Raw genomic sequence first — 21,803 nt, 5'->3', positions numbered from 1 at the left:
ATTTAAGGGCTGTTTGTTCCAGTTCTTTGAAAAATGTCATTGGTATTTTGATCGGGATAGCATTGAAAGTGTAGATTGCTCTGGGTAGCATGGACATTTTAACTATGTTAATTCTTCCAATCCATGAGCATGGAATATTTTTGCATCTTTTTGTGTCTTCTTCAATGTCTTTCAAGAGTGATTTGTAGTTTCTAGAATATAGATCCTTTACATCCCTGGTTAAGTTAATTCCAAGATAACATATGATTTTGGGTGCTATTGTAAATGGAATGGATTCCCTAATTTCTCTTTCTTCAGTCTCATTGTTCGTGTATAGAAATGCAACTGATTTCTGAGTGTTAATTTTGTATCCCGCCACATTACTGAATTGCTCTATAATTTCTAGTAGTTTGGGAGTGGATTCTTCTGGGTTTTCCATATAGAGTATCATGTCATCTGCAAAGAGACACAGTTTGACTTCTTCTTTGCTGATTTGGATAGCTTTTATCCCCTTTTGTTGTCTGATATCTGTTGCAAGGACTTCTAGTACTATGTTGAATAATATTGGCGAGAGTGGGCATCCTTGTCGTGTTCCTGATCTTAAGGGAAAGGCTTCCAGCTTTTCCCCATTGAGAATGATATTTGCTGTGGGCTTTTCATAGATGGTTTTTGTGAAATTGAGGAATGTACCCTCTATCCCTACACTCTGAAGGGTTTTAATCAGGAAAGGATGCTGTATTTTGTCAAATGATTTTTCTGCATCTGTTGAGAGGATCATGCAGTTCTTGACTCTTTTCTTGTTAATAGAGTCTATCATACTGATAGATTAGCTAATGTTGAACCACCCTTCATCCTAGGAATGAATCCCACTTGGTCATGATGGATAATCCTTTTAATGTACTGTCGGATCCTATTAGCCAGGATCTTGTTGAGAATTTTGGCATCCATATTCATCACGGATATCGGTCTGTAATTCTCCTTTTTGATGGGGTCTTTGCCTGGTTTGGGCATCAAGGTAATACTGGCCACATAAAATGAGTTTGGTAGTTTTCCTTCTGATTCTATTTTTTGAAACAGCTTCAGGAGAATAGGTATTATTTCTTCTTTGAATGTTTGGTAGAATTCCCCGGGGAATCCATCAGGGCCTGGAAGGTTTTTTGGAAGGTTTTTGATCACTGCCTCAGTCTCTTCATATTTAATTGGTCTGTTTAAAAAAATCAATTTCTTCTTGTTTCAGTCTTGGTAGTTTATAGGTTTCCAGTCAGTCATCCATTTCTTCCAGGTTGTTTAATTTATTGGCATAAAGCTGTTGATAAAACTTTCTAATGATCCTATTTCATTGGTGTTGGTTGTGACCTCTCCCTTTTCATTCATAATTTTATTAATTTGGGTCCTTTCTCTATTCTTTTGAATAAGTCTTGCCAGTGGCTTATTGATCTTATTTATTCTTTCAAAGAACCAGATTCTAGTTCTGTTTATCTGCTCTAGTGTGCTCCTGGTTTCTAATTCATTGATCTCTGCTCTAATCGTGATCAACTGATTTCTCTTGCATGGGTTAGGCCTGTTCTTCTGTTCCTGTTCCTTCTTCTTGGGGTGAGAATATAAAAACTGCAGTTTAGATTTTTCTATTCTTTTGAGTGAGGCTTGAATGGCTATATTTCTTCCCCTAGGACCGCCTTTGCAGTGTCCCATAGGTTTTGGACCATTGTGTTTTCATTCTCGTTGGTCTCCATAAATTGTTTAAATTGATTTTTGATTTCCTGGTTTATCAAATCATTCCTGAGCAGGATGGTTCTTAGTTTCCAAGTGTTTGAGTTTCTTCCAAATTTTTCCTTGTGATTGAGTTCCAGTTTCCAAGCACCGTGGTCTGATAATACGCAGGGAATCATCTCAGACTTTTGGTATTCGTTGAGACCTGTTTTGTGACCCAGCATATGATCTATTCTGGAGAACGTTCCACGTGCATTCGAAAAGAATGAGTATTCTGTTATTCTGGGGTGTAGTGTTCTATATATATCTATGAGGTCCATCTGGTCTAGTATGGCATTCAACACTCTTGTTTCTTTGTTGATTTTCTGCTTAGGTGATCTGTCTATTGCTGATAATGGAGTGTTGAGGTCCCCTCTATTAATGTATTTTTATCTATACGTCTCTTTATTCTGGTTAAGAGTTGGCTTGTTTATCTTGCTGCTCCCCTGTTGGGGGCGTAGATATTTATAATTGTCATATCCACTTGTTGGATCCATCCTTTAAGAATAATATAGTGTCCTTCTGTATCTCTAACTATGGTCTTAAGTTTAAAATCCAACCTATCTGATATGAGAATTGCTACCCCAGCTTTTTTTTGAGGTCCATTGGCATGAAAAATGGTTTTCCATCCCTTCACTTTCAGTCTGGATGTATCTTTAGGTTCAAAATTAGTCTCTTGTAGACAGCAAATGGATGAGTCATGTCTTTTATCCAATCTATAACCCTGTGGCACTTTATGGGAGCATTTAGGCCATTCACATTGAGAGTGATCATTGAGAGATTTGAATGATATCATGTTGCCTGTAAAGTCTTTGTTTCTATAGATTGTGACTTTCTGTTCTGTATCACTCTTGGGGCCTTTTTACTTTTATAGAACCCCCCTTAATATCTCCTGTAGGGCTGGTTTCGTGGTTATGAAATTGTTCAGTGTGTGGCGATCTGGAAGGTCCTTATCTCTCCATCAATTCTGAATGACAGCCTTGCTGGATAAAGGATCCTTGGCTGCCTGTTTTTCTCTGAAAGAGCTTTAAAATTGCCCTCCCCCAACCCTTTCTCTCATTGCAGGTCTGTGTAGACAGGTCTGACATAATCCTAATATTTTTGCCTTTGTACGTGAGAAATTTCTTTGCCCTGGTCGCTTTCATTTTTTTTTTTTAAAGATTTTATTTATTTATTTGACAGAGATAGAGACAGCCAGCGAGAGAGGGAACACAAGCAGGAGGAGTGGGAGAGGAAGAAGCAGGCTCATAGCAGAGGAGCCTGATGTGGGGCTCGATCCCATAACACGGGAATCACGCCCTGAGCCGAAGGCAGACGCTTAACCGCTGTGCCACCCAGGCGCCCCGCCCTGGTCGCTTTCAATACTGTATCCTTGGATCTAATATTTGTGAATTGCACTATGGCGTGACGTGGCGTAGGTTTGTCATGGTTGAATTTGGGAGGGGTCCTCTCTGCCTCTTGGACATGAATGCTTGTTTCCTTTGCTAGATTAGGGAAGTTTTCAGCTACAATTTGTTCAAATATCTCTTCTAGACCTCTCTCTTTCTACACCCCCTTGGGGATGCCGATGATTTTGACATTGGAACATTTCATTGAGTCAGTAATCTCCTGTAACCTATATTCTTGAGATTGTCTATTTTTGAGCCAAGTTTCTGTTTTAGCTTTCTCTTCTACCATCCCATCCTCCAATTCACTAATTTGTTCTTCTGCCTCATTTATCCTGGCCGTCAGAGGATCTAGTTTTGACTGCATTTGATTCATAGCATTTTTAATTTCTGCCAAATTCCCTCTCATTTCCGCCCTTAGAGATTCTATATTCTCGTTAATATTTTCATTAATTTTTTTTCAAGTCTACACATCATCTTGACCATTGTTACTCTGAACTCCATTTCTAATTATTTGGTTATATCCATATCCATCAGTTCTGTGGCAGAGGCCACAGACTCATTATCTTTTCTTTGCTGGGGGGGATTTCTCCTTCTCGTCATTCTGATGAGGAGAGGTTGCAGGGTTGCCCAGAGCCCATATTATTGACCAGGACCCAGGTAGTGTGCTCTTGTTTTATAGAGACCTTAGGGATTTGGGCTTCTTGATTTTTCAGCCTGCCTTCTGGGGGAGGGGCCTGCTGCGCTGATATTCAGGCAACCTTGTTTGGGTAGAGTTTCCCCGTCCCCTGCGAGGGGCGATGGGGATTGGCACAATGTGAGCTGGTATTTCTGGGTTTTTGTTCTCTGGTGGCTTTCCCTGGTGGTTTTCTGTAGCTCTTCTGAGAGTCAGAGCAGCAGTGGCCGAATCTCAGCCTCTGTCTCAGAACAGAGAGATCACAGTCTGCTCTCCACTGAGCTCGTCTGGCCTCTTTAACTCTGTTTCTGTTGGTGCTGTTCAACCCTGTAGCGTCCCGGGTTGTGCACCCCACACCCGGCATCCCAGCCCTCACTTCCAGGGCCAGCACGTCTCTGTCCTTTGTGTTTCTAACACCGCCAGCTGCCCCCGTGCATGTTCCCAAGCCCCATTTCAGTTTGGTTCCCATGCACTCCGGATCTCCAGTTTTCAGACTGGTCACGCGCACGCTTCCCAGCTCCCGGTCTCAGTCTGCTCTCTTGTGGGTGCTGATCCACGAGTCAGCCCGCTCCCCAGTGCATGTGGCTGCCTCTTCCCGGCGCCTAAGCACGAAGGCTTCCTCCCCCTTCTGTTTATCTTCCGACATCTGTGCACGGATTCACGGCTCCCCGCTTGGTACCTCAATACTCAGCGCTGGAGATGTTCATTTTTAGAGATCCAGATGTATCTTCCTGCATCTCAGCCTGATTCCGTGGGTTTTCAGGATAGTCTGGTACCTATCCACCTTGACTCGGGACCAGCTGGAAAAGGGGACCCTTGCTTCTCTGCCATCTTAACTCCTCTACTTTTATCTTTTTGAGGAATCTCCATATTGTTTTCCAGAGTGCCTGCACCAGTTTGCATTCCCACCAATAGTGTAAGAGTGTTCCCCTTTCTCCATATCCTTCCAACACCTACTGTTTATTGTGTTGTTGGCAAACCAAGAAATAGACTCTTAACTATAGAAAACAAACTGATGGTTACCAGAAGGGTAGTGGGTAAGGGGATGGGTTAAATAGGTGATGGGGATTAAGCGGGGGCACTATCATGAGCACTCGGTATTGTATGGAAATGTTGAATCATTGCATTATACACCTGAAACTAATATTACACTGTGTATTAACTAACTGGAATTTAAATGAAAATTTAAGAAAAGATGACCATAGAGGAAAAAAAATGATCAATGTACTTTGAAAATCCTTGCCTTATCTCACTTCCATATTTTAATCCTACCAATGAGAAATTAGCTTGAGAAATGTTATTCAGTAATTTATCACTTATATGGATTTATGATTCTTAAAAATATTAATTTCTTTTGAGAAGTTTTATTTAAAAATTATTTAAGTACTACTCAAGAAAGCAAAGTAGTCATGCAATTTAAAATATCATGATATATTTAAAAATCTTTTTACTAACAGGAAGAAGTCTGTAGCGAAAGAGCTTAAAATAAAAGGAGATTTGCTTCAAGTCCAGGTAAGACATGTACTCTCTCTATGAATCTAAATTTAATTAGTATATGCTCTGATAATTATATGTGTAGACAACATTAGTATGCATGTGACATAGGGATGTGTGTGTGTATGTGTGTATATTTGTATGTGTGTATTAAAGTTCTTTCTAAGATATTTCTTCCTTGTTTGTTGACTTTTCTCAGTAAGTTTCAGAAAATTAAATGTTAAATCCAAGCATGTTTATTGTCAAAGTTATGAAAATTACCGTGGTTAACTCAATTACAGGTAATATCATGGAGGAAATAAGATCACGCTGTGAGTCATAACAGGGTCTTACTAAGTTCTGTGACATTGGGCAATTCCCTTTAACCTACTTGAGCTTTATATTTTTGGTCACTAAAATGGGTAAAACAATATCTTCTCTATCTCAAAAAGGTATAAGAGGTGTAAAAACCAAATAAGAAAAAGCCCTTCAGTAATTATGAACTATAGAGCCCACTCTTTTTAATGTGATCCAATGAAAGGTAAGTAACTTTTTATTTCATCTGAACTTTGGAATACTTTTTTGTGTGTTTGTGCAAATTAACTTTTTAAAATAACTGCCAGAGCATCATACCACTCATTTCAGTGAGTGGCTGGAGTTAAGTGTCCCATAAGCATGCAACTGAATGCTTTAAGAATCAGGTAACATAAATTTGGGAAGAAAATGAGAGTACCATTCAAGATATTGAATATAAAATATTTGGCTTTATGGTATTAATTTTCTATTTCTGTGTAACAAGTTACCATAAATTTTTCAGTTATTAAAACAACTTATACCGTCTCACAGTTTGAGTGGATCAGGAGGCTGAGCAGGCTTAGCTATGTCTTAGCTTTGTCCCATGCTCACTAAAGGCAATTAAGGTGTTAGGTAGGTAGGCTCTATTCCATTCTATTAGTTAGGGTACTCTTCTAAACTCAAGTGGATGTGACAAACTTCAATTCCTTCCTAAGACTGAGGCACTTGGCCATGGGACCTTTTCCATAGGCAGTTTACATTACAGCAGCTTGCTTCTATCTCAAGGCCAGCCAAAGGTTTCTCTTTTTTGCTAAGACAGAGTCTTAAATATTGTAACATGATCATGAGAATGATATCTTGTCACTTGAGCTATATACTGCACTCTAATAAAGTAAGTGGACTCTCACCACTTTGCTATCTTCTACTGGCTAGAAGCAAATCATAGGTCCCACCCATAGTCAAAGGGAGTGGATTATTCAGAGCATAACCACAGGGCTGGAGATCATGCTGGCCATATTAGAATTCTGCCTACCACACTTACCGTTTTATTTTATATAGAACAGTATTTTGTATATTAAACAAATTATTGTAATCCCATTATATAATTAATATTAGAAGTTAGTGTTTTAGTTCATTTGGACTGTGTTTTAGTCCATTCAGACTGCTTTAACAAAATATCAGGGTCTGGGTAGCTTATAAACAATAGAAATTTAGGGTGCCTGGGTGGCTCAGTTGGTTGAACATCTGACTCTTGATTTCAGTTCAGGTCATGATCTCAGGGTTGTGGGATGGAGCCCCATGCGGGGCTCCATGCTCAGCATGGAGTGTACTTGAAATTTTCTCTCTCCCTCTGCCCTTCCCTTCACTCATAGGTACTCTCTCCAAATAAATTAATAAATAAAATATTTCAAAAAAATAAAAATCAAATGAAATTTTTAAAAAAACCAGAAATTTATTTCACACAGTTCTGGGGTCTGGAAGTTCAGATCAGGGTGTCAATATGGTGGGGTGAGGGTCCTCTTCTGGATTGCAGACTTCTTGTTCTTTCTCACATGGCATAAAAGTCAAGGGCATTCTCTCAGGCCTCTTTTATAAGGACATTAATCTCATTCACAAGGGCTCTTCCCTCATGACCTAATCACTTCTCAAAAGCCCCATGTACTAATACCAACACATTGGGCATTAGGATTTCAACGTATGAATTTGTGGGGGAGGGGAAGAGAGAAATAAAAATTCAGACCACAAGAGGATTTAATGACAAAGAATGGGTGACTTAAATAACAAACATTTATTTCTCACAGTTCTGGAGGCTGGGAAGTCTAAGATCAAGGCACCAGCAGATCTGGTGTCTGGTGAGAGCCAAATTCCTGGTTCATAGGCTGCCATCTTCTTTCTGTGTTTTCACATGACAGAAAGGGTAGGGGAGATCTCTGGAGCCTCTTTTATAAAGGCATTAAACCATTCATGAGGGTACTATCTTCATGACCTAATCACCTCCCAAAGTCCCCACTTCCAAATACCAACATGTGGGGATTAGGTTACAACATATGAATATTGGGGGGACATAAACATTCAGTTTGTGGCAGCTAATGTTATTTAAAATTTATTTTTTTCTCTGAATTTAAAGTAAAAAATTTCTGTATAGTTTTTTTCTGGAGAAGATCTATGGATTTAATGAGAATTTTAAAGGAATTTATTTTCCTCTTCCAAAACTCTGTTCTGAACTATCACTGATCTAGGCTATTTTGTAGAGATCAGTAGAAGCTAAAAAGTGACTTGCTTGGGGTTAGAGAATAAATTGATAGTGAAATCTGAACTGCAAATAAGGCTCTCTGAACCCTACTCAGCATTTGCCGTTCGTGAAAATATATTTGGTTTTGCTTCCTCAGGCAGCATGGATAATACAATCAGTTGGTATATTGTCTATCTGTTCAAGTAATTATAATGTTTTTAAAATGTTTTAATAAGTCCTATAAAACTTTATTTTAGTTTTTAAATGAACTAGTTTTTTGTTGCTATTGGTTGTATACCTTTTAGAGGATCATTATTCCAGTAATTATTGTAACGTTGATTTCAAGGATGTAGATTAAATAATCCATTTGGACCCAAGGCTACTCTTACTTTGTACAGTTGTGCAGGGAGTGGGTTAAGGGAAAAGTGGGTGTTGAAATCTAGCCCATGGTTTGCCAACTGTATACTCTGGCATAGGGCTGCATTTGCCTGAACAAAGGGTCTTATTTTATCAAAGACATCATATGGACTAGCAGAGTTGTACTTAACAAAATCATGCTTGGATAAAATGTTATAAAATGTTTTGTTATTCTATTAACTTGATTTTCAGATTATTAGAAAAATAGAGTGTATTTACCTTGGGCAACTATCTACCGAGTGGGTTGATTGGCAGCTTAGTCATAAGGATGAGGACAAACATATGTTTTATAACCTAAAATTTTAGAATATAGAAATGTTTTACATATTTGAATGTTTTCTGAGTCAAATAACATATACCATATTTTAGTAGGCTTAGCAGTAATTACTAGTATAGTAGTCCTCCCTTATCCATAGGGATACATTCCAAGACCCTTAGGGGATGCCTGAAACTGTGGATAGTTCCAAACCCTGTATATTCTATGCTTTTTCTTATACATACATATGTACCTATGCTAAAATTTATTAGACACAGTAAGAGAGTAACAACAATAATAAAATAGAACAATTATAACAATATACTGCAATAAAAGTTTCATGAATGTGATTTGTCTCAAAATCTTATTGCACGGTACGCCTCTATCTTCTTATGATGACATGAGATGATAAAATGCATATGTGATGAGATAAAGTGAGATGAAATTATGTAGGCATTGTGCCATAGCATTAAGCTACTATTGATCTTCTGACTGTAGTCAACTGCTTTCAGACTGTGGTTGAGCATAGGTAACTGAAACACAGAAAGCAAAACCTTGGATAAAGGGAGACTACTGTGTTTCATTTTTAGAAGAGGAAACTCAGAGATATTAAATAGACTGGATTTGAAGAGTTATAAGAGGTACTCTGGTTGGACTGGATAGCCCAGGGTTCCTCTCTCTTTTTTGGTGGGGCTAAAATGACTAAGAGTGTAATTTCAAATGTGATCTCCCCATTTATTGTTTCTTTTTGAGGATCATCAACTTTTAAAGTTTATAGAAACTTCACTTAGTTTTTTCTATGCATAGTGCCAAGAGCTCTGTCATTCTGTTAAAACTATTTTCTGTTTAATTTTAAGTATTAAGGATATTGAATCCTTAATGCAAACATAAACAGTAACTATAATTGCATTCTATGGGCATTATTAATTTGCATTTTGAGTAAAAAATGGGGATTTATTGAAGAATATTAAAAATGATCCATTTGGTATTTTTTTATTAATATTACTCTGCCAGCTTTATGAAAGATGAATTTTGGGGTAGAGATTGGATTTTGTAGTCAGGAAGAACAATTAGAGGGCTTTTGGAATAATTTAACTCAGTGATAAAGTAGTTAATTATGTTATATGAATTTATTAAGATGGAATTGAAAGTGGTACTTCTTGTAATCTAAATTTTAATGTTGTCAAATGGGAAGATTTAATTTTATAAAAATATTGATTCTTTCAAATTAATATAACAAATGTAATGCATTTCTAGTCAGAATTTAAAAAGGACTTTTTTTTTAAATAAGGGAGACATAATTTGAAGATTATATAAAACTTAACTGTGAAATCATTTAGGAGACTTTTTAAAAAAAATGATAGCTCTTTGACCACTTGTCCTGTTCTTTTTGAGATTATTGGTGCATCTATTTTGGTAGTTTATATTTTAATATAGATTCATCCATTTTTAATGGTTTTTTTCAAATTCATTGGTTAGAAGTTTACTTTATGCTATCTTAGGATTTCTTTTATTGTTTTCTTTTTTCTGTATCTTTTTCCATTTATTTTTCATTTATAAAAGTATTTGTTTTTTGTTTCTTTTCCTTTCAGTCAGGTTTGTCAGGGATTGTATATTACTGGTGCTTTCAACTAACCGGTTTTATGTTTCATATAACTGTTCTGTTTAATTTCTTGTTGCTGTTACCGTTTTCTATTTAATTACTTTAATCTTCATCTTTATTATTTCTTCTCCCCCTTTTTCTTCATTTTTAATTCCTCACATGTCTGGTGGTTGGTGGAACGGCTAAGGACTGAATTTTTCTCATGTCATTACTCAACATTTAGTAGTCAAGCCCAAGCATCCTTCCATGGCAGCTGGAATCTAATAGGTCAAAAGTAGAAGCTGCAAGACCTCTTATGATCTGAGCTCAGAAGCCTGAGAACATAATTTCCATTACATTTTATTGGTTAGGGGCCAACCCAGACTCACAGGGAGGGAAAATAGTCTCAATGAGAGGAGTAGAATATATATATATATTCTACATATATATGTGGGGCAAATTATAAATGGTCATTTTTGGAAATAGTCTGTGATAATCTTTTCTCTGGCCACATGTTAATTTTCTTCCACAGGCAAAACGTGCTCACCCCTTCCTTCTAAAATCTCATTACATTCTAGTTTTATCTTAAAGTCTAGGATCTCAACATCTGTACCAGGTCTAGATATGGTACCAGGACTAGTTATGGGTTCTTGGCACAGCTCTTCTTGATCAGGAGATCTGTTATCTAAATAAGGAAGTTATTCCTACCCCACCCCTCCCAACACATACTTAACACATACTATTGAGACAAGGATAGGATAATTGCAACAGACACTATTATACAAATAGGGGGAAAAGAGAAAGCAATCCTGAAATCCAACCAGACATATGTCACCAGTTCTCCTGACTTTCAGGGTGGCGTTTGTACTTTGATTGAGGTCTAGTTTTGCTGCCAGGGAATGATTTCCTAATCCAAAATAAAGTAGCCCTTATTTTGCAGTGTGGTACATAGATTCTCCTCTCTGAGTCATCATTCCTTTACCATAAGAAATTGCCAATGTTTGCAGCTGAATAGCTCACTCAGCCTGCTTCCTGTTCATGTATTATTGGGGACCTACAGATCTCTCTTCATTTTGAAATGTCTCTGTATTTTTTAGTCTAATATGATGGTGTTTCTCTTAAAAATTTGTTTTCTATGTATGTTACTGTTCACTCTTTTACCCCAAAATTCTTTCTGAGAGAGACTTCTTTTTACTTAAAGTATGTCAGGCTTCTACAGGACAATACTCCAATATTCATTGGAGGATCCACAATGAATATTTAAGTGTTTCTGAGGTCTTAACAGGGAGTCTTGTAGTTACGCCCTTGATTTGACTTTGACTCTGATGCTACATTTTACTGTCAGGATTATGACTTTGATCTTTACCCTAAAGTAATTTCTTACTTTGAGAATTTCTTTTGTGGGCTGGAGATATTGTCCTAGAGTCCCTCTAAATCTTCTAATTTCTGCTTTAAAATTGAACAGTTCTTTCTTTAGTTTATTTCTCTTGCAATAACTTTATTGCATTTCAGTAGTATAAGCCAAATAGTATTTTTAGCATTCTGGCTGGAGATTTCCTTAGCCAGATCCACAAGCTTATTAGGTATGTTTTTACTCCTTCAAGTTACTCTAGGCCTGAGTTTTGTTAATTGTTCTATAACTACATAACAGAGTTCCTACCCTGTTTTTCAGCTTCCAATATCAGTTTTCCACACTGGCAAAAGCAAAACCTGTAAAGCTTGTTAGAGACTGTTGTATTGAAAGTCTTTGTAGTTTTTCTACCACATTCTTTAAGGAAGTCATCAGGTTAGCCAAAATTCATGAGGAAGAGTGGCATAGAGTAGGAGAAATTGTGGAAATAATCCAACACACTATTCAATTTTTGTAAGTGTTCTAATGACGTAAAAATACACATTTTCTATTGCTAAGTATAACAGTTAAGTTTTCCTAAATAACAGAGTATTCCAAAACTTGGTGATTTGAAACAACAGATATTCGTTATTTCTCTTAGTGACTGGTTAAGTGTTCTCCCTGGGAAGGCTTGGCTTGGGTTGGATGATCTTAGATAGCTTTATTCAAATATATGAAGTCCCAGCTGGGACATCTATGACAGATGGGATCTCTTTCTAGTCTTTTATCTTCTAGGAGGCTAGCCCAGGGTAGTTTACAGAAGGGTTCCCAGCAGCAAGAGCAAAACAAAGTTGGAAGACGTCTTGAGGCCTAATAAGCTCAGACCTCAGATACTGCCATTTTCATTGTATCCTATTGGCCAAAGCAAGTCACAGGGCAGTCCAGTTTTAAGGAGTTGAAGAGATGGACTCCATATTTGAGGGGAGCTACTACAAAGAATTTATGGCATTTTAGTCTATCATAAGTGAAGTGTATATTTTCTTTCCCTTTCTTTCTTTCCCTTCCCTTTCTCTTTTTATATAAAATTCAATTGAATCTAGATTTGGCTTATTTAACTCTATATTTTTATTAGTAAATAGGCTAGGCTGCTCTATAGAGGGACCCCGTACAATTCAATAGCTTAAACATGACAGAGTATTATTTTTCTCTCATGGAAAATTTGGGTAGATATTTTCAGGTAGGTATAGTAGTTTGATGTTATTTGGGACCCGGTCTTCTTATTTCTTACCTTTATTTCTCATTGAAGTATAGAAATTTTACCAGATCGTAATTTTTTAATTTAATTAACTAAGTTTTATTTTCCTACTTATTTTAGTAATATTTATCTTTCTTTTTTCTTTTACCCTTATGAAACTAATATTTGAATATTATGATTCCTAGATATAATTTTTAAGTTTTCTGTATTTTTGGTCTTAGCTTCTGTTTGTGTGTTTGTTCTGTACCATGAAATATTTATTTCATTTACTTGACAGTGGTTCTAAACCTATTCTCAAAAGTAGCCTTTCTCCTTTCCACTTCCTCTTGACTTCTTTAAATTGTTTTTTAATTTTAATTCTAATATAGTTATTATGGAGTCTCATATTAGTTTCAGGTGTACAGTATAGTGATTCAACAATTCTGTATATTACTCAGTGCTCATCATAATAAGTGTACTCTTTAAAACCCCATCACCTATTTCACCCATCCCCTCACCCACCTCCCCTCCGGTAACCATCTGTTGGCTCTTTTTAGTTAACAGTCTGTTTCTTGGTTTGCCTCTTTCTCTCTTTCTTTTCACCTTTGTTTACTTGTTTTGTTTCTTAAATTCTACATATGAGTGAAATCATATGTTATTTGTCATTCTCTGACTGACCTATGCATAGCATTATACTCTCTAGCTCCATCCATGTTGTTGGAAATGGAAAGATTCTGTTCTTTCTTATGAACATTGCATGTAACAATCTGTATGGAGTTGATGGTCATACACACACACACACACACACACACATGCATGCATATATATATATATACACACATACACACCACATCTTCTATACTCATTCACCTATTCATGAACACTTGAATTGCTTCAGTAATTAGGCTATTGTAAATAATGCTGAAATAAACTTAGAGGTGCATGTATGCCTTTGAATTAGTGTTTTTGTATTTTTTTTTGGTGAATACCTAGTGGTGGTATTATTGGATCCTAGGGTAGTTCTGTTTTTAACTTTTTGAGGAAGCTCCATACTGTTTTCCACAGTGGCTGCTGCAGTTTGCATTCCCACAAACACTACACCACGGTTCCTTTTCCTCCCCATCCTCACCAACGCCTGTTGTTTCTTGTGTTTTTTATTTTAGTCATTCTGACAGGTATGACGGTAATATCTCAGTGTAGTTTTGATTTGCATTGTCCTAATGATGAGTGATGTTGAGCATCTTTTCATTTTTCAGTTGGCCATCTTGATGTCTTCTTTGAAGAAATATCTGTTCATATCTTCTGCCCATTTTTTAATTGGATTATTTGTTTTTTAGGTGTTGAGTTGTATCACGTCTCTATAAATTTTGGATATTAACCCTTTGATATATGTCATTTGCAAATATCTCCCATACCGTAGGTTGCCTTTTAGTATTTTTGATTATTTCCTTCACTGTACAGAAACTTTTTATTGTGATGTAGACCTGACAGTTTATTTTTGTTTTTATTTCCCTTGCCTCAGGAGACCTATCTAGAAACATTTTGCTGTGGTCGATGTCAGAGAAATTAAAGCCTGTGTTCTCTTCTACAGTTTTTATGGTCTCAGGTCTCACATTTAGGTCTTTAATCCATTTTGAGTTTATTTTTGTGTATGCTGTGAGAAAGTGGTCCAATTCTATTATTTTGCATGTTGCTGTCCAGTTTTCCCAACATCATTTGTTGGAGAGAATGTCTTTTTCCCATTGCATATTGTTTCCTCCTTTGTTGAAGATTAATTGACCTTATAATCATGGAGCCTATTTCTGTGTTTTATATTCTGTTCCATTGATCTATGTGTCTATTTTTGTTCAGTATCATACTGTTTTGATTACTATGGCTTTGTAATAGAACTTGAAATCTGGAATTGTGATACCTCCAGCTTTGCTTTTCAATTTCAAGATTGCTTTGGCTATTTGAGGTCTTTTGTGGTTCCATGCAAATTTTAGGATTGTTCTAGTTAACATACTATTGGTATTTTGATAGGGATTGCATTAAGTCTGTAGATTGCTTTGGATAGTATAGACTATTTTATTTTATTGTTATTTATCACTATTTTTTAAAGATAAATATTATTTGTCAGAGAGAGAGGGCGCCCAAGCAGGGGGAGTGGCAGGCAGAGGGAGAGGCAGGCTCCTTGATATCATGACCTGAGCTGAAGGCAGATGCTTAACTGACTGAGCCACTCGGGCATCCCAGTATAGACATTTTAACAATATTCATTCTTCTAAGCCATAAGCATGGAATGTCTTTCCATTTCTGTGTGTCATTGTTGATTTCTTTCATCAGTGTTTTATACTTTTCAGAGTATAGGTCTTTTACCTCTTTGGTTAAATTTATCCCTGGATATCTTATGGTTTTGGTGTAATTGTAAATGGGATTATTTTCTTAATTTCTCTTTCTACTGCTTCATTATTAGTGTATAGAATTTCAAATGATTTTTGTACATTTATTTTGTATCCTGCAACTTTACTAAATTCAGTGATCAGTTCTAGTAGTTTTTTTGTGGAGTCTTTTGAGTTTTCTATATATGGTATCTTGTCACCTGCAAATAATGAAAATTTATTCTTCTTTACCAGTTTGATGTCTTTTATTTCTTACTGTTGTCTGATTGCTTTAGCTAGGATTTCTAGTACAATGTTGAATAAAAGTGATGAAAGTGGACATCCTTGTCTTGTTCCTGACCTTAGGGGAAAAGCTCTCAGTTATTCACAACTAAGTATGATGTTGGCTGTGTGTTTTTCATATAAGGTCTTTATTATGTTGAGGTATGTTCTCTTTAAACTACTTTGTTGAGTGTTTTTTATCATGAATGGATGTTATACTTTGTCAAGTGCTTTTTCTGCATTTGTTGAAATGATCATACGGTCTTTATCCTTTCTCTTAATGATGTCATGCATCATGAAAATATTGAACCAACCTTGCATTGCAGGAATACACTTGATTGTGATGAATGATGTCTCTAATGTATTGTTGCATTTGGTTTACTAGTATTTTGTTGAGAATTTTTGCATTCGTGTTCATCAGAGATTTTGGGTGATAGTTCTCTTTTTTTGTGTGGTGTCTATCTGGTTTTGGTATCAGGGTAATGCTTGCCTAATAGAATGACTTTGGAAGCATTCCTTTGTCTTCTGTTTTTTGGGATAGCTTGAGAAAAATAGGTATTAATCTTTAAATGGTTGGTAGAATTTGTCTGTGAAGTCCTCTGGTCCTGGACGTTTCTTTGTTGGGATTTTCTAAAATTACTGATTCAATTTCTTTGCTGGTAACCACTCCGTTCAAATTTTCTATTCCTTCCTGCTTCCTTTTTGGTATGTTATATGTTTCTAGGAATTTATCCATTTCTTCCAGTTTGTCCAGTTTGTTGGTATATAATTTTTCATAATATTCTCTTACAATTTTTTGTATTACTGTGGTGTCATTTGTTATTTCTCCTCTTTCATTTGTGATTTTGTTTTATTAGAGTCCTCTTTTTTATGACTCTGTCTAGACGTTTACCAAGTTTGTCCATCTCTTCAAAGAACCAGCTCCTGATTTCATTGATCTGTTCTACTGTTTTTTAAAAAATTCTGTATCATTTATTTCTGCTCTGATTTTTATTATTCCCTTCCTTATGTTGGGTTTGGGTTTTGTTTGTTCTTCTTTTTCTATCTCCTTTAGGTGTAGAGTTAGGTCGCTTATTTGAGATTTTTCTTCCGTCTTGAGGTAGGCCTTATTGCTATAAACTTTCCTGTTTGAACTGCCTTTGCTGCATCCCAAAGATTTTGGACTGTTCTGTTTTCACTTTAATTATCTCCATGTAGTTTTTGATTTCTTCTTTGATTTCTTGGTTGACCCATTCATTGTTTAGTAGCATGTTATTTAGCCTCCATATACTAGTAGTCTCTCCAGATTTTTCTAGTTTCATAGCACTGTGGTCAGTAAAGGGGCAGGGTATTACTTCGATCTTTTTGAGTTCCTTGAAACTTGCCTGTGGCCTAATATTTGGTCTGTTCTGGAGAATGTTTCATATGTACTTGAAAAGAATGTGTATTCTGCTGTTTTAGAATGGAATTTTCTGAATATATCTGTTGTCTATCTGGCCTAGTGTGTCATTCAGAACCACTGTTTCCTTATTGATTTTCTGTTTGGATAATCTGTCCATTGATGTAAGAGGGGTGTTAAAGTCCTCTTCTTACCATGTATTAGTTCCTTTACTTTTTTTTTTTTTTTAAGATTTTATTTATTTATTTGACACAGAGAGAGAGAGACAGCAAGAGGGGGAACACAAGCAGGGGGAGTGGAAGAGGGAGAAGCAGGCTTCCCGCCAAGCGGGGAGCATGATGTGGGGCTCGATCTCAGGACCCTGGGATCATGACCTGAGCCGAAGGCAGATGCTTAATGACTGAGCCACCCAGGTGCCCCTAGTTCCTTTACTTTTGTTATTAACTGTTTTATGTATTTGGTGATCACATGTTGGGTGCATAAAATTTACAATTGTATCCTCTTGTTAGATTGTCCACTTTCATTATTATATAGTGTCCTTCTTTGTCTCTTGTTACAGTCTTGGTTTTAAAGTCTATTTTGTCTGACTTAAGTATTGCCTCTCTAGCTTTCTTTAGACATCCATTAGTATGATGTTTCTCCATTCCCTCACTTTCAATCTGCAAGTCTCTTCAGGTCTGAAATTAGTTTCTTGTAGGCAGCATATAGATGAGTCTTGTTTTTTTATCCACTCTGTCTCCCCATGTCCTTTGATTGGAGCATTTAATCCATTTATACTCAAAGTAATTATTGATAGATATATATTTATTGGCCATTTTGTTACATGTTTTGGAGTTGTTTCTATTTTTCTCTGATCCCTTTAGTTCTTGCTATCTTTAATCATTTTCTGGCTTTTTTTAGTGCTATACTTGAATTTCTTTCTCTTTATTCTTTGCATATCTATTACTGGATATGGGTTTGGGGTTGCCATTAGGTTTGTATAGAACAGTGCATGTAACAATCTGTATGAAGTTAATGGTCACTTAAATTGGAACCCATTCCTTACTCTCTCACTCTCCCCCATTTTAGCTATGTGGTGTCATAAATCCTTTTATTTTGTGAATCCCTTCACTGATATTTACAGATACACTTATTTTTACTTCTGTTGTGTTTTGTACTTTTCATATTCTTACTTATGGTCTTTCCATTCTAAGAATCCCCTTTAATATTTCTTTTGGGGATGGTTTAGTGGTCATGAACTCCTTTAGTTTTTATTTGTCTGAGCAACTCTTTATCTCTCCTTCTATTCTGAATTATAGCCTTGCTGAATAGAGTATTATTGGCTGCAGATTTCTGCCTTTCAGCACTTTGAATGTATCATGCCTCTCCTTTCTAGCCTGCAAAGTTTCTCTGAAAAAACAGCTGATAGCGTTATAGGGTTTCCCTTGTATGTAACTGTTTTTTCTCTTGCTAAAATTTTTTCTCTTTATCACTACATTTTGACTAACATATGTCTTAGTGTGGACCTCCTTGGGCTGATTTTGTTGGGGGATCTCTGCTTTCTGGATCTGGATATCTGTTTCCTTTCCCAGATTAGGGATGTTTTCAACTATTATTTCTTCAAATAAATTTTCTTCCCCCTTTTGTCTCTCTTTTTTCTGGAATCTCTATACCGTGAATACGATTATGCTTGATGAAGTCACTGAGTTCCTTAAGTCTGTTCTCATTCTGGGGCGCCTGAGTGGCACAGTCGTTAAGCGTCTGCCTTCAGCTCAGGGCGTGATCCTGGCATTCTGGGATCAAGCCCCACATCAGGCTCCTCCGTTGAGAGCCCGCTTCTTCCTCTCCCACTCCCCCTGCTTGTGTTCCCTCTCTCGCTGGCTGTCTCTCTCTGTCAAATTAATAAATAAAGTCTTTAAAAAAAAAAAGTCTGTTCTTATTTTGTATATATTTTTTTCTCTCACTTACTTTGCTTGAATACTTTCCATTATTCTGTCTTCCAGGTTATTAATTTGTTCCTCTCCTTCCTTTAGCCTGCTATTTATTCCATCATGTGTATTTTTAATTTCAATTATCATATTCTTGATCTCTGATTGTTTTCTTTTTAATCTCTTTGTTAAGCTTCTCACTGATGTTTTCTACTCTTTTCTCAAGTCCACCGAATATCATTATAATCATAACTTTAAATTCTTTATCAGGCATAACACTTACATCTGTTTCACTTAGGTGTCTTGCTATGATTTTGTCTTGTTCTTTAATTTGGGACATATTCCTCTGTTTCCTCATTTTGCCTAACTCTCTGTGTCTGTTTCTGTCTCTTAGGAAAGTCAGTTATGTCTCTTGCCCTTGAAAGTAGTGGGTGGGGCATGCTCTTTTAACAAGGCTGTGTCTGTCTTCTTCCCACAGGGGTGTGTAGCCACTGTTGAGACTGAGCCAGCCACAGCTGCTCAGGTGGTGCTCAGTTTTAACAATATGCTCTGTCCTCTGCAAGAAGTCAGAAGATGCAGTGTTGGCATGGTTTGCACTGGTTTTCTGGGGAGGGGACCTGCAGTTTTGGGACTGAGGCAGCCTCAGCTGGAGGGGGGAAGGGCATGGTGTAGGGAAGTTAGGTAGTGAATGACAGTGCCTGGCTGGTTCCCGCATGTGGCTATGTGATTATGTTGTGGGATGGCGAAGGAAATGGCACCTGCTAGCTCCTTTTTTCCAGGAGAAGTTCCTCAGTGAACTCTGAGATTACTAACTCTTATATGCCCCAGATATTTATGAAATTCCTGCTTCTAAGCTATATCTTCCTAGAAGTTGTGCTTTCTCTTTAAGGCTGGGGACCCAGCTTTCTAATGCCCTCTAGGCTCTTTTAGAATGGAGCCACTGATTTTTGAAAATACTAGGGTTTACGGCCTGCTAGTTGTAAGAACTCAGGAAATCTGGTACCTCTGATTTTCAGAGCCAAATGCTATGGGGATTCATCTTCCCTGTTCAGGGTCTCCATTGTGATAGTCTGTTTCTCACCCCTCTCTGTGCCCCCAGGCCCCTCCCTCTCATGGATGGCACACTGTCCATTTACGTCCCCACAGTGTTTCCACCCTTCCTACCCTCTTTGATGTAGCCTTTTCTCTACATTTAGTTGTGGAGTTTGTTCTGCCAGTCTTTGGGTCTTTTTCTGGGTTATTTGCACTGATGTGTTATCTATTTGTTTCTGTGGGATGAGGTGAGGTTAGGATCCTCCTACTCTGCTATCTTCCCAGGAAGTCCAATAGTATCTTCCCTCCTGACATTTTAAGTACAAAACCATGTTTAAAAAATAATTTCATTGGATCTTAATTTATGGCTATAATTGCATCCATCAGAGTTGAGTTCTGTTTTTTTGTAGTTATTTTCTGTCTGTGTCTTTAGATCTGCCTTAGTGGGGATACCTCCTTGGATCATTCAACTTGGTCTTCCTCTCTGAAGTTACTTAGTTCCAGTAAATGGCTTATTATATTTCTGTGGCTGTTTACGAATGTGAGTTTCCTCACTACATTATAGTCCTATATAGAGATCTCTGAACAGTTGCTAGAAGGCTTGTTTTTGTCCTCATTATCCCCTTTTTCTGTTTTTATAGTTGTGTCCTCTCTAATTTCAGTGAGATTAAAAATATAGATTTAAAGCTTTCTTCTGTTTCTTAAGATAACACTTTCTGAAGAGAAACATTTACTCTACACTTTGAAGATGGTTTTCCATTTTCATTTCAAGTTCATATTTTTCTGATGAGAAGGATTCATTCAAATCAACATTTCTGTGTAATTTGGCATTCTCTTCGTCTACTTTTTAAGATTTTCTCTTTTTACTTGGTTTTCAACATTTCATTCTGATGTGTGTAGGCATGATTTTCTTTATATACATCAACTTGGGGTTTGCTGAGCATCTTGAGTATATAAATTTCACCAAATTTGAGAAATTTTCAGCTACTTTTTCAGCCACTTATTCTATCACTTTCTCTCTCTCTTTTCCTTATGAAAATGCATTTAAATGTTAGATATTTAATAGTATCCCAAATGTTCCTTAGTCCCTCTTCATTTTTCAAGTATTTGTTCTCTTGTCTTTAGATAGGTGTATTTTCTACTGATGTATCTTCAAAGGTCTGACTCTTTCCACTGCCTATCCAATTTGCTCCTATGCTCATCCTTTAAGTTTTAAAAATTCAGGTACTGTATTTTTCTCTACTACAATTTACATTGGCTATTTTTTATAGGTCATACTGATCTGATGAAATTTTTATTATTTCCTTCATTATGAACATATTTTCCCTTACTTTGGGTATTGTTATAATAGTTGCTTTAAAAATCTTCTACACTAACTTTAAAATTGAATCTATCTTGGGATCACTCTCTGTAGATTGTTTTTATCTTATGAGTAAGTCTCATTTTGCTGTTTCTTTAAATGTTAAGTAATTCTAAATTGTGTTCTGAATATTGGGAATATCATGTTGTTCAAACTCTGGATTCTACTATATTCTTCTGGTATGGTTAGTCTTATTTTTGTTTGTTTTGCATTAATATACTTAACATTATTGGATATAAAATGAAAATTCTGTGTTTAGGCATCAGCTCAAATTGCATTTCAGTTCTTTTAGGTTTTGGTAGTCTTCCCTATGTATATGTGGTTCAGGGCTTGGGGGAGATTTGGGAAGGGTTTATACAGAGTTTGGGTCCCCTTCTTTCATTCTCTCTTCTTTGTGTGACTTCCCCTAAGTTTTTGAGTGGCTGAGATTGCCCTGATTTTCTTTCTCTGGTTTGTGAGGTGTAGAAACTCTTTTTATTTTATTATTATTTTTTATCAGCTGTTAGATGCCCTGCCTGGCTCAGGTAGGGCTTGCCCTCAGATTAGAAGCCAGAAAACAAGAATCTTACCTAGGACCCTTTCTTCTTCCAAGCATCCCCTTCTCTCAAGAATCTACCTATTCTTGGTTTCTGTCCAGTGTTGGTATTTGTATTTTGTTCAGGGTTTGTAGTTTTTATATGTGGCAGGGTCTATCCAGTAGGAACTTGCCCTGCTATACCAGAAACAGAGCTGGGGATTTTAGATATGATTCCTCAAACTGTCTCTCATCTGATGGAGAATTGCTGAGACATTTCATGTGTAACAGAATCCATTCATTCTCACAAAGTCAGAACTATGTTTATTTTCTGCTAGGAGTAGAGTTGTTTCTTTTCATAG

The 21,803-nt window shown here is 36.6% G+C and overlaps 1 protein-coding gene across 1 annotated transcript in view; it reads left to right on the top strand.

Moving 5' to 3' along the window:
• The window catches only part of CCDC7 (coiled-coil domain containing 7), a 245,984-nt gene that overhangs the window by 87,200 nt on the left and 136,981 nt on the right, over positions 1-21,803 (top strand). The window contains exon 13 of the mRNA XM_057304764.1: positions 5,247-5,301. Coding sequence (XP_057160747.1) covers positions 5,247-5,301 — 55 coding nt within the window. The remainder of the gene's footprint in view (positions 1-5,246; positions 5,302-21,803) is intronic.

Source organism: Ursus arctos, unplaced genomic scaffold (assembly GCF_023065955.2).
Source record: "Ursus arctos isolate Adak ecotype North America unplaced genomic scaffold, UrsArc2.0 scaffold_30, whole genome shotgun sequence".
NCBI classification, from domain to species: Eukaryota; Metazoa; Chordata; class Mammalia; order Carnivora; family Ursidae; genus Ursus; species Ursus arctos.
The sequence above is the reverse complement of the archived record's forward strand: the minus strand, read 5'-3'. Positions and strand labels throughout refer to the sequence as shown.